The 14874-nt window shown below is 34.2% G+C and overlaps 1 protein-coding gene across 1 annotated transcript; it reads left to right on the top strand.

The window, feature by feature from the left end:
• Window positions 1–6204: 6204 nt before the first annotated feature.
• LOC117173213 lies at window positions 6205–12330 on the top strand. Its single transcript, XM_033361663.1, has 2 exons — window positions 6205–6313; window positions 11180–12330. Exons 1-2 carry the CDS (start codon window positions 6256–6258, stop codon window positions 12175–12177), a joined length of 1056 nt encoding a protein of 351 aa, XP_033217554.1. The 5' UTR covers window positions 6205–6255; the 3' UTR covers window positions 12178–12330.
• The last annotated feature ends 2544 nt before the right edge of the window (window positions 12331–14874 follow it).

The raw sequence follows: 14874 nt of genomic DNA, 5'->3' as shown, positions 1-14874 counted from the left end.
CTGTAACGCCCCCACAGGAATTTGGTGATTGGCAATATTATTTCAATCAACATTTGAAAAATCAAGGAAATTTTTATTGAGTAAAGTCTTGGTAGCGCTTTACATTTTTTCCAATGACTTCAAAGTAGCCCTTAAAATATATTTGAACATTTTTCCTGTCATGATTTTTTCCTCAAATTTATTGTGAATTGATACCCGACCCCATTAGAATAATAAAAAAATGGTTTTTACTAAATGTCGATGTCCTTGGCCGAATCATTAAGGTATTTTGAATCAACCCCTCAAATAAATTCAAAGACTTTTCCTGCTAAGCTATGTTTTCTACTTTTATTTTGAATATTTGTCGACCATAATAGTAAAATGAAAAATCTCCGATAATTTTGATTTTTGAAACATTTCGCTAGACGGGCTTACATTTGTGGAAAGCAATGGTTGGCTCATCAGCAATTCCACATCTAATTATTTAAAGAATTTCAGCTATAGTTATTAATTCTTATGAAAATATTAGTGTCCGTTTTTCAAGAGTTTGAGCGGAAAACGTTGGCCTTTTTTTCATAAAATTTTATATGTTTGGTGATCTTTATACCTTTGGTTGTTTCAATAATATCAATGTCTATCTTTTTAATTATCGTAGTAGGCTGCAGTTAGAGAAAATATTTTTTTAACAGACAAATTTCAAAAACTTTGTGGATTTTTCAAAAATTTATACTTCAAATGAATTTCTGAAATAAACCGTACTATTTTAATTATTTCTCTAAAACTAAGGGAGTTCCTATATTGTTATTTACATGGCATGCACACGACATTGTAGGCTATCTATGTACAAAAATGGAGAAAATAAAAAGTGATTTCATTTTTTAGAAATAAATTTGCAAAATTAGGGTTTGAAAAATCCATAAGGCTCTTGAAATTTGTTTTTCAAACATAATTTTTCAAAATCACGACCTATTACTAATAGTTAAAAAAATAGGACTACATTTTTTTTTTTTAAACCATTATTTTAAGGTTCTTTATCAACACCAAAGAATCCTCAAATCAAAAGTAAGTTTTCGAGAAAGATGATATTTGATGCGCGTGACCTTCCGTGAGCTACTTCAAGAATTGGCAATTTTTTGTATAGAAAAAATGAGAATTCAAGCCAGGATTGGAAAAAAAAACTTTTCAGGGCCACCAGCGCAATTAAAAAAATTCCTGAATTGTTCTAGGTTTGTGCCCTATTGTACCGTTAATGATCATTTTAAAGTAAAAATTTGAACCAAAACAATTATTGCCCTTTACACTTTTTAGTTAGATATATAATTTCCGCTAAAATCTCATTTCTTTTCCTCGAAATAATTTTTAAATGAAAATTTGTTATGTTGGTTAAATTTCACTAGCTATTTAGTCACTATATTAAAAATAATAATAAACTGTTTAAACAATTATTTTTGTTAGCTTGAGTTAATTATTACCTCATTCTAATCAAAAATTCTACAAAAATTGAACAATTTTAGAAAAAACCGAAACTTTCTAGCATTGTTCTGAGAGAATATCATCGTAACTATTAACAATTTGTTTGTAAAATTATTTCTGCTGAATTTAATTGATATTTGCCTTGCTTTAATTAGAAAGTTGAAAATAAGTTAAAAAATTCGAAAAAACCTCAATTTTTTAAATCTTTTCTAATAGACTATTGCTAAGACAATAATCAGCTGGTATTTTAAACAGACTAATGATGGTGATCTTAAGAAAAGTAAACAACAATTGTTCAAAAAATTTTTATCATTTTATGTTAGATTTCTACGAATCGATAACATTTGATAATTGTTTAAGCAAACTTAAGTAAGAAATACATCATCAACTATCTTTTTTTTATTAAGAATGTAGTACACAAATTTACTCGGCTAATGCATTTGTAAACTGAAATTTTTTTTTTGGGTAATATAATTAAAATTACTTAGCAATATTTCCTTGCAATAAGTTGATCAAAATTAATGATTTATCAAAGAAACTTAATGACTACTTAATCCCATCTGTTCAATACATGTAAAAATCTTATATTATTTACCGTTTATGGCTACGTAGATTAAATTGATAATAAAAAGAGGAGGTTGTGACCGAACTATTAAAAAAAAGTTGAAAAATGTGTTATTGAAAGTTGATTACAGATAAGAAGCAAGTTTATATGCTGAAAAACGAACAAATAATATATTTTTTAATGAACCTTGGTTAAATATTTATTAAATATTATCGATTTATAATAAAAAACCATTGCTAATCAACTGTCTATTAATCTCGTGAAAAAGCATGTTTCAAAATGTTCTTAAGACCTTAGAAGTTAGTAATTTTGAATTGACTGCGTCGAAAAAATAAAGTTTGTACCTCCAGAAATAGAGATATAGTACATTCATTAATTAAGGTAGTTTAAACGATTATTAATTTTTAATTGATAGCCAAATATTATATTTAGGTTTTCTTTCCAGGCAATATGTGATCGGTTACATAGAAAAAACTTGATTTATTCCATCACACATATTTGATATGGATATTTGTTTATGAAAATGCTTTTGAAATAACCAATTATTTATTGATATCTATTAATTCAACTAGAAAACTCTTTTTGTCCATAAAATGTTTAAATATAGTGCGAATCTGATGTCGAATCGCCGCCAATCCCCAGGAAGCCATTTTCATTCCCTTATTTGTTTATAACAAATCCAATGAATTTTTTACATTTTTCTTGCTATGGGACTTCTTTTCCAAATAGTTGCTTTCAGTTTTCTAGGTACTTTCTATTGGATCAAAGCATTTTTCAAAAACCGGTATACTTCAAAAGTAAAGTTTTTAAATATTTTGTTATTTAATGAACAAAAACATTTTAAAAAATTGAAAAATCAGCCAAGATAGTTCGACGCGAAATTTTATTAGCTTTCATTTTAAAAAATCGGTTAATTATTGTCTTCTGGCAGAAATAGTTTCACTGAAATAATTTTAATCAAATCCCTACACCTTTCCAACGTCTCGCGGGGGCGAGAAAACAAAACTGTGATTGATCACGGAAGCAATTTTTTTCAAGTCCCTAATCCTTTCCAAAGTCTCGTGGGGGCGAAAATAAAACTCATGTGACTGGATACAGAAATAAGGTTTAATCAAAGCACTTATTATTTTCCACGTCATCTAGGCGGAAAAAAATCTTGTGACTCTTAGAGAAATAATGTTGGTCAAATCTGTATTCCTTTCCATTGTCTTGTTCGGGGTCGGAAGGCACTTCTGTAACTGGTCACAAAAATAATGTCGGCAAAAAATTTACTTATTTTTAATGTGTCGTGGGAGGGGGGTACTCTTATGACTGATCACAGAAATAATATTGATTTAAATGCTTAATTCTTTCTCGCGTCTTGTGGGGGGCGAAAAGGAACCCCCTGTGACTGGTTACAAAAATAATGTTGGTCAAATCTCTACTCCTTTCCAATGTCTCGTGGGCGCGGGAAGACATACCTGTAACTGGTCACAGAAATAATGTTTATTCAATTCTCCAATTATTTCTCACGTGTCGTGTGGGCAGAAGGGACACCCCTGTGACTTGTTACAAAAATAATGTGGGTCAAATCTCTCCTCATTTCTAATGTATCGTGGGGCGTGGAAAGACACTTCTGTAACTGCTCACAAAAATAATGATTAATCAAATCCCTAATTCTTTTTCACATCATGTGGGGGTGGAAAGGAAACCCCGATGACTGGTTACAAAAAAAATGTTGGTCAAATCTCTATTCCATTCCCATATCTCGTAGGAGGGGGGGGGGCACCTGTAACAGGTCACAGAAATAATGTTTATTCAAATTCCTAATCCTTACTCAAGTCTTGTGGGGGCGGGAAGGTAACCCCTGTGACTGGTTACAAAAATAAATTTGGTCAAGTCTCGAATCTTTTCCATTGTCTCATGGGAGTGAGAAGATACTCATGTAACTGATCACCGAAATAATGTTTATTAAACTCACTAATTCTTTCTCAAGTCTTATGGGGGCGGAAGGGAGAGCCCTGTGACTTGTTACAAAAATAATGTTGGTCAAGTCTCTACTCCTTTTCAATGTCTCGTGGGGCGTGGAAAGGAACTCCTGTAACTGCTCACAAAAATGATGTTTAATCAAATACCTGATTCTTTTTCACGTCTTGTGGGGGCGGAAAGGAAGCCCCTGTGATTGGTTACAAAAATAATGTTGGGCAAATATCTACTCCTTTCATATGTCTCGTGGGGGGAGGTATTCCTGCAACTAGTCACAGAAATAATGTTTAATCAAATCCCTAATTTTTTCTCACGTCTTGTGGGGGCGGAACGAAAGACCCTGTGACCGGTTACAAAAATAATGTTGCTCAAATTTCTACTTCTTTCCAATGTCTCGTGTGTGGTCGTAAGGTACTCTCATAACTGGTGACAGCAATAATGTTGGCCAAAATTCTACTCCTTTTTAATGTCTCGTGTGTGGGTAGGAACAATCTTATGACTGGCCACCGTAATAATATTGATTTACATCCTTAATTCTTTCTTGCGTCTTGTGGGGGCGGAAAGGAAACCACTGTGACTGGTTACATAAATAATGTTGCTCAAATGCCTCGTGGGGGCGGGTAGGCACTCCTGTAATTGGTCACATAAATAAGTTTGGTTCAAATCCTTCATTCTTTCTCATGTCTTGTGGGGGCGGAAGGGAGACCCCTGTGACTTGTTACAAAAATAATGTTGGTCAAATCTCTACTCCTTTTCAATGTCTCGTGGGGCGTGGAAAGGCACTCCTGTAACTGCTCACCAAAATAATGTTTAATCAAATCCCTAATTCTTTCTCATGTCTTGTGGGGATGGAAAGGATACCCCAATGACTGGTTACTAAAATAATGTTGCTCAAATATCTATTCCTATTTAATGTTTCGTGAGGGGAGCCATTGCTGTAATTTGTCACAGAAATAATGTTTATTCAAATTCCTAATTCTTTTTCACATCTCGTGGGGGCGGGAAGGAAGCCCCTATTACTGGTTACAAAAATAATGTTGTTCAAATCTCTACTCCTTTCTATTGTCTCGTGGGGAGTGGGAAGGCACTCCTGTAACTAGTGACAAAAATCATGTTTAATCAAATCCCTAATTCTTTCTTACGTCTTTTGGGGGTGGAAAGGGAACCCCTGTGACTGGTTACAAAAATAATTTTGGTCGAATATCGACTCCTTTTCAATGTCTCGTGTGGAGAGGTACTTGTATAACTTGTCACAGAAATAATGTTTAATCAAAACTTTAATTCCTTCTCGCGTCTTGTGGGTGTGGGAATGAAACCCCTGTGACTGGTTCCGAAAATAATGTTTGACAAATTTCTATTCCTTTCCATTGTCTCGTGGGGGGCGGGAAGACACACTTGTAACTGGCCACGGAAATAATGTTTATTCAAATCCCTAATTCTTTTTCACATATGGTAGGAGCAGAAAGGAAACCCCTGTGACTAGTTACAAAAATAACGTTGATCAAATCTCTACTCCTTTCCAATGTGTCGAGGGGGGCGGAGAGGCACTTCGGTAACTAGTCACAAAAATAATGTTTATTCAAATTGCTAATTCTTTTTCACATCTTGTGGGGGGCTTTTTGTAATTTGAATATATCATCGGTTATGTTTATCAAGGTTCCTATTCACACAGAAAATACTTGTCCTACGCTCACCGTATTTTCATTAACAAAAATGCGAAGAGAAGAATACCAGTTGTGTTAATACAAATGTGCAGATAAGATATTTAGCTTATGTTGGTTCGGCAATATTTAAACAATAATATAATATATTAGAGCAAATTGAGGTAAAATATTTATTCCCCAGGTAAAAACATTCGCAGCCAGTATTCATAGGCAACTCTGAAGATTGGAACAAATCTCGTTTGGCCAGTCAAGAATCGACACAGTCAAATTATAAATGCTAACTTTGAATATATATATACATAATAGTAACATAAGGATAAATAAGAGTGAATTTTCTGTTAAAAGCGTATAAAAATTTCTTTATGTTATTAGTGTATGAAATTTAAGTTTAATTTGTAAATTAAAAGTATCTGGATTTTTAAGAGCTTCCAAATATAGTACGCAACATTGACATTGGTATATTTTCTTGGTATATTATCATTAGATGATCAGATTATTTGAGACAAGCAAGATAAGAAGTTGTTTTTCACTCGCCAACGCACAAGTTTGTTCTCTCGTCATTACTATTTAGAAAATTCTTCAAGAAACTGGCTCTTCTATTTTGAAATAATGAAGGGCACTATTGCCTCACTCTTTATAAGCTCAGCGGTCTTCTTTCATTCCATAGGTTAGTATAATACATACGATAATTTAAATAATTAAATAAATATATATTACCGGCTTTTACTAGTTTCTTTCTTTATTTGCTGATCTTGAAACTAAAAAATACGATATCTTAAAAGAAGATTGCATAAATTAACTATCATTGTTGAAAAAATTGAAATTAGTTATGAGGTGCTCTGAAATTTTTTTTTCGTGGAAAATTCATCTTCCTGGTTGATAATCGAGCTTTTTGTTCGAAAATTGAATTATTTTTTATAAATCTCACCTGTTAGTTTTAGAATTCGATAGAAAAAGGATCTCTTTAGTTAAAGATAAAGATTGAAGTAATTGGTTGAAAATTAATCTTTTTTTGGTTAAATCAAATTTCTTTGTATTTAAAAACCAAATCGCTTTTGGTTTAAATATCAACGATTAGATTTTTTATTTGAAAGTAATCTTTTAACTGAAAATTTAACGATTTGGTTGAAAATTTTTTATTATTGTTTGAAAATTTATTTTTCAACCACAATTTAACTGTTTCATTTTTTGCACAAAATTGATCTTGTTTGTAGCAAAAATTCAACTATTTGGCAGAAGATGTATTTCATTTGCTGAAAGTTCGTATTTTTTAATATAAAATTAATTCTGTTGGTTAAAGATGCAACTATTTAGTTGAACATGAATTTTGTAAATTAAGGGTTCAAGTGTTTGATATAAAACTTGTTTTTTATATGTTAAATTTAAGCGTTTAAATTTAACATTAAACTATTTATTGGTTGAAATGTCAAATACTAAATTTTCCGTTAAAAAGTTTGGCGAAAAGATAGATTTTTAAATTAAAAATTAATTTTTTAAATGATATTTTAACCATTTCATTTTTGCTATAATTTGATCTCTTTTAGTTAGCAAATTGGATGAATTTTTCTTGAAAATTCATGTAGATTGTTGAAAATTCGTTCTTTTTATGAAAACTTACTCTTCCGGCTTGAAAAATTAGGTTTTTTTCTTCAAAAATGTATCTCTTTTGCTGAAAATTCGTCTTTTCGTGTAAAAAATTATTCTTTGCGGTGGCAAATTCAACAAGTTGGTTGAAACGGGACCTATTTTGTTCAGACTTTGTTGTAGTGGAAAATTGAACTTTTTTTTCGAAAATGTATAGTATTCAGTAGAAAATTCACCTTTTTGACTAGAAATGCAAATATTCGGTTGAAAATGAATCTGTTTACTTTTTTAAACAAAATTTTTGTCTGAAAAAAGATCTCCTTCCTCCCGCTGGGCATAAAAATAAGGTCTATTAAGCTAGCACCTCCACGAAAGAAATTCCCATCTTTCTTTATGTCAGAATTTCGGGCTTCTTTTGGGCATTTTTTGGGCTGTATTGCCGATTTTTGGGCTCCGTTACTTTTTGTGAAAATTTAAATTTTGAGTGGAGGGGCTGACTTGAATCAAGTCAGCACCTCCACTGCATAAAAATTATAAGAAAAAAAAATGAAACACGTCAGAATTTTGGGCTTTTTTTGGGCTCTTAAACGCACCAACAACCAATTTCCAAAAACCACCCCTACAAAATATAAAACCACCCCCTATGTAAAAAATCAAATTCGGAAAAAACAAAGAACACCAGAATTTTGGGCTTATTTTGGGCTCTAAAATGCATGAAAAAAAAAAAACTACCCCCATTTTCAAAAACCACCTCCTTGCAAAAAATAAAAATTGCAAAATCCAAAATGCAATAGATTTTTGGCTCATTTTAGAGTCTCAAATGCACTCCATTTGAACCGTAAAATTCGAAAAATATTAGAGACTATAGTAATACTGTAATATTCCGAAAAAGATTGGTTTGCACAAAATTATGTTTGATTGTTAAAAAGGGACTGTTTTTGAACGTCAAGTGTTGGGGACCGAAATTTAGAGTAGGTATTTTTAAGAAGCCCAATAATCCTAAACTCTACTGTGACTGGAAAATTCTCAAAAATATTAATTTTTGACAAAGTCATATATACATGGTAGAGAAGGGTTGATTTTATAAGTTAAGGGTTGAAGCCCAAAAATCGGAGTGGATATTTTCAAGGAGCCCAAAAATCAGAGACTACATGACCACCAGAAAATTCTCAAAAATATTATTTTTTGACAAAGTCATATATACGTGGTAGAGAAGGGTGGATTTTATACGTTAAGGGATGAAGCCCAAAAATCAGAGTGGGTATTTTCTAGGAGCCCAAAAATCAGAGACTACATTAACACTAAAAAATTCTCAAAAATATTAGTTTTTGACAAAGTCGTATATACGTGGTAGAGAGGGGTTGATTTTCTAAGATAAGGGTTGAAACCCAAAAATCGGAGTGGATATTTTCGAGCAGCCCAAAAATTAAAAACTACATTAACACTAGAAAATTCTCAAAAATATAATTTTTTTGAAAATGTCATATTACATAAGTGGTAGAGAAGGGTTGATTTTATACGTTAAGGGTTGAAGCACAAAAATCAAAGACTACGTTAACACTAGAAAATTCTCAAAAATATTATTTTTTGCGAAAGTCATATATAGGTGATAGTATAAAATCAACCCTTCTCTATCACATACAGTACATATGACTTTGTCAAAAATTAATATTTTTGAGAATTTTCCAGTGTCCGTAGAGTATCTGATTTTTGGGCTCCTCGAAAATACCCACTCTGATTTTTGTGCATCAACCCTTAACGTATAAAATCCAACCTTCCCTACCACGTATATATGACTTTGTCAAAAAGTAAGATTTTTGAGAATTTTCTAGTGTTAATGTAGTCTTTAATTTTTGGGCTCCTCGAAAATACCCACTCTGATTTTTGGGCTTGAACCCTTAACGCAAAAAATCAACCCTTCTCTACCATGTATATATGACGTTGTCAAAAAATAATATTTTTGAGAACTTTGTAGTGGTAATGTAGTCTCTGATTTTTGGGCTCTTCCAAAATATCCATTCCGATTTTTGGGCTTAAACCCTTAACTTATAAAATCAAACCTTCTCTACCACGTACATACGACTTTGTCAAAAAATAATATTTTTGAGAATTTTCTAGTGTTAATGTAGTCTCTGATTTTTGGGCTGCTCGAAAATATCCACTCCGATTTTTGGGCTTCAACCCTTAACTTATAAAATCAAACCTTTTCTAACATTTATATATGACTTTGTCAAGAAATAATATTTTTGAGAATTTTCTAGTGCGGATGTAGTCTTTGATTTTTGAGCTCCTCGAAAATACCCACTCTACTTTTTGAGTTTTAACCCTTAACGCATAAAATCAACCATTCTCTATTACGTATACAAGAATTTGTCGAAAAATAATATTTTTGGGAATTTTCTAGTCTTAATGTTGTCTTTGATTTTTGAGCTCCTCGAAAATATCCAGTCCGATTTTTGGGCTTGAACCCTTAACTTATGAAATCAAACCTTCTCTACTACGTATATATGACTTTGTCGAAAAATAATATTTTGGGGAATTTTCTAGTGTTAATGTTATCTCTGATTTTTGGGCTCCTCGAAAATATCCACTCCGATTTTTGGGCTTCAAACCTTAACTTATAAAATCAATCCTTCTCTACTACGTATATACGACTTTGTCGAAAAATAATATTTTTGAGAATTTTCTAGTGTAATGTAGCCTCTGATTTTTGGACTCCTCCAAAATATCCACTCCGACTTTTGGGCTTCAAACCTAAACGTATAAAATCAACCCTTCTCTACCACGTATATATGACTTTGTCAAAAAATAATATTTTTGAGAATTTTCTAGTGTTGAAGTAGTCTCTGATTTTTGGTCTCCTCGAAAATATCCACTCTGATTTTTGGGCATCAATCCTTAAATTATAAAATCAACCCTTCTCTACCATGCATATATGACTTTGTCAAAAATTAATATTTTTGAGAATTTTCCAGTGTCAGCAGCGTTTATGATTATTGGGCTTCTTAAAAATACCTACTCCGATTTTTGGTCCCTAACACTTGACGTTAAAAAACAGTCCCTTTTTAACAATCAAACATAATTTAGTGCAAGCGAATCTTTTTCGGAATATTGCAGTGTTACTATAGTCTCTGATATTTTTCGAATTTTACGGTTCAAATGGAGTCTCTGATTTTCGAGTTGTTCAAGATTGCCAACACCAAGGTTTAAGTTTTTATTATTAGGTTGACGTTTTTCTACACAGGGATGGTTTTTCTAATATATTTCTAATATAATGTTAAGTGCATTTGAGACTCTAAATTGAGCCATTTGATTTTTTACACAGGGGGTGGTTTTATATTTTGTAGGGGTGGTTTTTGGAAATTGGTTACTGGTGCCTTTAAGAGCCCAAAAAAACCCAAAATTCTGACGTGTTTGATTTTTTTTCTTTTAATTTTTATATAGTGGAGGTGCTGGCTTGATTCTAGTCAGCACCTCCACTCAAAATTTGAATTTTCACAAAAAGTAGGGGATCCCAAAAATCGGCAATACAGCCCATAAAAAGCCCAAAATTCTGACAAAAAAATTTGCGAATTTCGTTTGTGGAGGTGCTAGCTTGATAGACCTATAAAACTACGTAACTTTCGAATAATGGTCGGGTGCTTTATCACTTATGCTAATAGCTGATAGTTCAAGGACTCTGTTTAGTTAAGGATTCAAGAAATTCGTTCATAAATAACTTTTTTTTGTTAATAACATATTTTCATATTTAAAAATAAAGCCGTTTTTGTTTGAAATATCAAATTTTAGATTTTTTATTTAAGATGTATTTTTCTTCCGCTCCGTATCCCAGCGGCACCAGAGAGAATTTTTCTCACGACTGAAGACTGTACACATTTCGATTTAGACTAAGTGGATTATTAACTGTCATTTAACGGACAAAAAACTACATTATTTTATATTTTCACAGAATTAAGTTCACAAGTATTTCAAAAATATCATCAAGCAGCTCCAGAACGTGCACGAAGACGACAGGAACGCGAAGCTGCGCTCGCGGCAGCTGCTTCTGAAATTCAAGCTGAGGGAACTTCTTCTGAAATTCATGCTGCGGGACCTTCTGAAATTCATAGTGAGGGAACTTCTGAAATTCACGGTGAGGGACCTTCTTCCGAAATTGTAGCTGTGGAAACTTCTGAACCCCAAAGACCACCTGTCTATCTTCCACCTCAAGTTGATCTAAGCTATCTACCAGATCTTGTTATTCCCACAGGGAGAGAATTAATATACAAAAAATATATCCTTGGAGTACACGTACCGGATGGAGAAGATGGTGGTATTCGTTATTACTCGCTTCATGGGGACATTGTTATTCTAAAAACAAAGAAAAAACTGGACCGCAATCACCCTGAACAAGTTTATGAGACTAAACGCGTTAACGGAAGTAAGTGGCTAAAATACCTTGTTAAATTTTCTATACAGGAAGGGACCGGCGTATGGGTCTGTCAAAGTGCCTTCTTGTATCTGATTTCGCAGAATAAAGAGGTACGACGTCCTCAATGGCTCATTGAAAATGCTGCTGGCTTCTCATTTCGTCGCGGTACTGGCAGCACTTCACTTCCGCTGATAACAACTGTTCCATCCCCGTCACGATTAGATTCACTACCGAGCATCAGGGAATCACTACCGAGATTAGGAGAAACACTACCGGGAATAATAGGTTCCGAAGCAATGGACCCACAGTGTATTCCTCTTATGTCCCAGAGGTTAAGTTCTAGTCGTAGTGCTAGTGCTCGTTTGCGTGCTCCGTCTGATGCAGCCCGCCTTCCGAGTTGTCTACCTAGTCTTAGAATCGGAGGACGAAGCCTTAGTTCCCGTCGTGATTCTGGTTCTTTGGCAAGACCGCAAACACCCGCGTCATCTATTAGAAGAAACATAGCATCCCTATTCAGAGCTTCTAGAAACAACTGAGTTAACAACAAATCATGTATTACATATGATCAGCACATTGAAGCCTCTACGTCTCCGCTCGCTTTTTGAGTAGTTTTTGTCTCGTAACATTTTCTATCATATCAATTTGAGAATTTATTAGTACATGTCAGTTTAACATTTATAAAATTGTCTTGAACAAAAAGTTGTATCGCAATTCTCTGTCAACGATTTTTAGGTTATCAATTAATTTTGCACTTTAGATTCAGGTAAGTGAAATAATTAATTTTGTAACAAATGGTTAAATATTTATTAAAGGAGATTGATTCTTGACTAAAGAGTTCACTCCTCCTTCTTTCGAAGCAGAAGCCCAAGTACACCAACTCTTTCAGCTCGTGCACCGTCTTTCCCATCCACTTCTAATGCTCTCGCCTTCCCCTTCCATTTTCTTACCTGAACCCCATAATCTTGACTTTTCCGCATTCAGTTTCAACCGATTTTTATTCTGGTAGCTTCTCACTCTCTTCATCCTCTCTTTTAAGACGCGAGTCTAAAAAAGGCGCGTACACTTTCGAAGCCTGCATAGATCTTCCTCTATCCACCACATACCGCAAGACGTAAATATTGTCGATAATACTCCTTTCCTTTGTGAAGTATCCACTATAAAGACAAGCTTCTTTCTCTATCCCGTCCAGCTCTCTTGCCTTAGACCTTTTCGACTTCCTCATTTGTTTCTCTACCTCATCGTCCTTCAGCTCCTGTCAATCTACCTCTTTCGTTCTCCTAATTCCGTCATTTCCGTTTCGAGCACCGTACGTTTCCTATACCTGTTTATTATCTTCCACACGGCCCACTTCTGTTTTAACACTCATCAATTCCTCTTTTAGATCTTTCTTCTTTCCCTGTTATTTATTCTTAAACATCAACTGAAACTCCTTCCTCATTTATACGAGGTGCGTTCAAAAAGTAATGTGATTTTTCAATTTTCACGGGCTACGTATATTCAAGTGTTAAATTTTTTGTTTTGTTGTGCTGGTACGCTCGTCACGATCATATGTTCACAGTTTTGACTATATAGCTCGTGTTGTTTTTCTGGCAGAGGCGTGAAAGGTTAGAAGGGTTTGGTGTGCTCGGCGATTTTCTTCTTTCAAAAAAAATGGAGCAAAGAGTTTGCATTAAATTTTGTGTGAAAAATGGAATCCAGTGCTCTAAAACTCTTGAAATGTTGACAGTTGCATACGGTGAGTCTACTCTGGGTAAGAAAAATGTGTTTAAGTGGTACAAGCTATTCCAAGAAGGCCGAGAGGATGTCGAAGACGAATCTCGCCCTGGACATCCCAGCACGTTAACAACATATGAAAACGTTCAAGCAGTGGGAGAAATGGTGTTGAAAAATCGCCGAATTACCATCAGAGAAGTTGCTGAAGATGTTGGCATATCGGTTGGCTCATGCCATGCTATCTTTTCGGACGTTTTGGGCCTGAGACGTGTGTCAACGAAATTGGTTCCAAAACTGCTTAATTTTGAAACTGCTTGTGAAAGGTTTTCTGACCAAAATCGGCACCACAGTCATGCCTCAGCGCCCTCAGTGACTTTTTTCTTTTTCCAAAACTGAAGAGACCCATGAGAGGACATCGATTTTCAACGATTAAGGAGATAAAAACTGCATCGCTGAAAGAACTCAAGGCTATACCACAAAATGATTGTCAGAAGTGCTTCGACGATTGGAAAAAGCGTTGGCACAAGTATATTATATCTGAGGGCGATTACTTTGAAGGGGACAACATAAATATTCAGGAATAAATAAATATTTTTTGAGAAAACCATAAAGTCACCTTATTTTTTGAACACACCTCGTACGTACTTCTCCCTTTTACAGTTCTCTTCTTCCACTTATTGTACTTCCTTTTTACTCCCCTTTAGAGCTTACCTTTCCTAACTGATCCTGATACTTCCCTGTCGCCAGGGGGTGAGAAAACAATACTGTGATTGGTCATGGAAACCATTTTATTTTCTAATTCCTAATCCTTTCCAAAGTCTTGTGGGAGCGAAAATAAAACTCATGTGACTGGTTACATAAATAAGGTTTAATCAAAGCACTTATTATTTTCCACGTCATCTAGGAGGAAAAAAACCTTGTGACACTTAGAGAAATAATGTTGGTCAAATCTGTACTCCTTTCCATTGTCTTGCTCGGGGTGGGAAGGCACTCCTGTAACTGGTCACAAAAATAATGTTCAATCAAATTCCTAATTCTTTCTACGTCTTTTAGGACGGAAAGGAAATCCCTGTGACTCATTACAAACATAATGTTGGTCAAATCTCTACTTTATTCCAATGTCTCGTAGGGGGTCGGAGGGCACTTCTGTAACTGGTCACAAAAATAATGTCGGCCAAAATTCTACTCCTTTTTAATGTCACGTGTGAGGGGGGCACTCTTATGTCTGGTCACAGAAAGAATATTGATTTAAATGATTAATTCTTTTTCGCTTCTTGTTGGGGGGGGGGGGCGGAAAGAAAACCCCTGTGACTGGTTACACAAATAATGTTGGTCAAATTTCCACCTCCTTCTAATGTCTCGTGGGGGCGGGAAGGCACTCCTGTAACTAGTCACGGAAATGAAGTTTATTTAAATCCCTAATTATTTCTCACGTCTTGTGGGGTTGAAAAGGAAACACCTGTGACTGCTTTCGAAAGTAATGATGTTCAAATCTTTACATCTTTTCGATGCCTCGGGGG

Source organism: Belonocnema kinseyi, chromosome 5 (genome assembly GCF_010883055.1).
Source record: "Belonocnema kinseyi isolate 2016_QV_RU_SX_M_011 chromosome 5, B_treatae_v1, whole genome shotgun sequence".
NCBI lineage: Eukaryota > Metazoa > Arthropoda > Insecta > Hymenoptera > Cynipidae > Belonocnema > Belonocnema kinseyi.
The sequence above is the reverse complement of the archived record's forward strand: the minus strand, read 5'-3'. Positions and strand labels throughout refer to the sequence as shown.

Bases quoted from the DNA above. Each gene is read 5' to 3' on its own strand.
- LOC117173213 (XM_033361663.1), top strand. From the start codon at position 6,256: ATGAAGGGCACTATTGCCTCACTCTTTATAAGCTCAGCGGTCTTCTTT. The intron at 6,314-11,179 runs GTTAGTATAATA...ATATTTTCACAG, and splicing joins GGTCTTCTTTCATTCCATAG to AATTAAGTTCACAAGTATTT.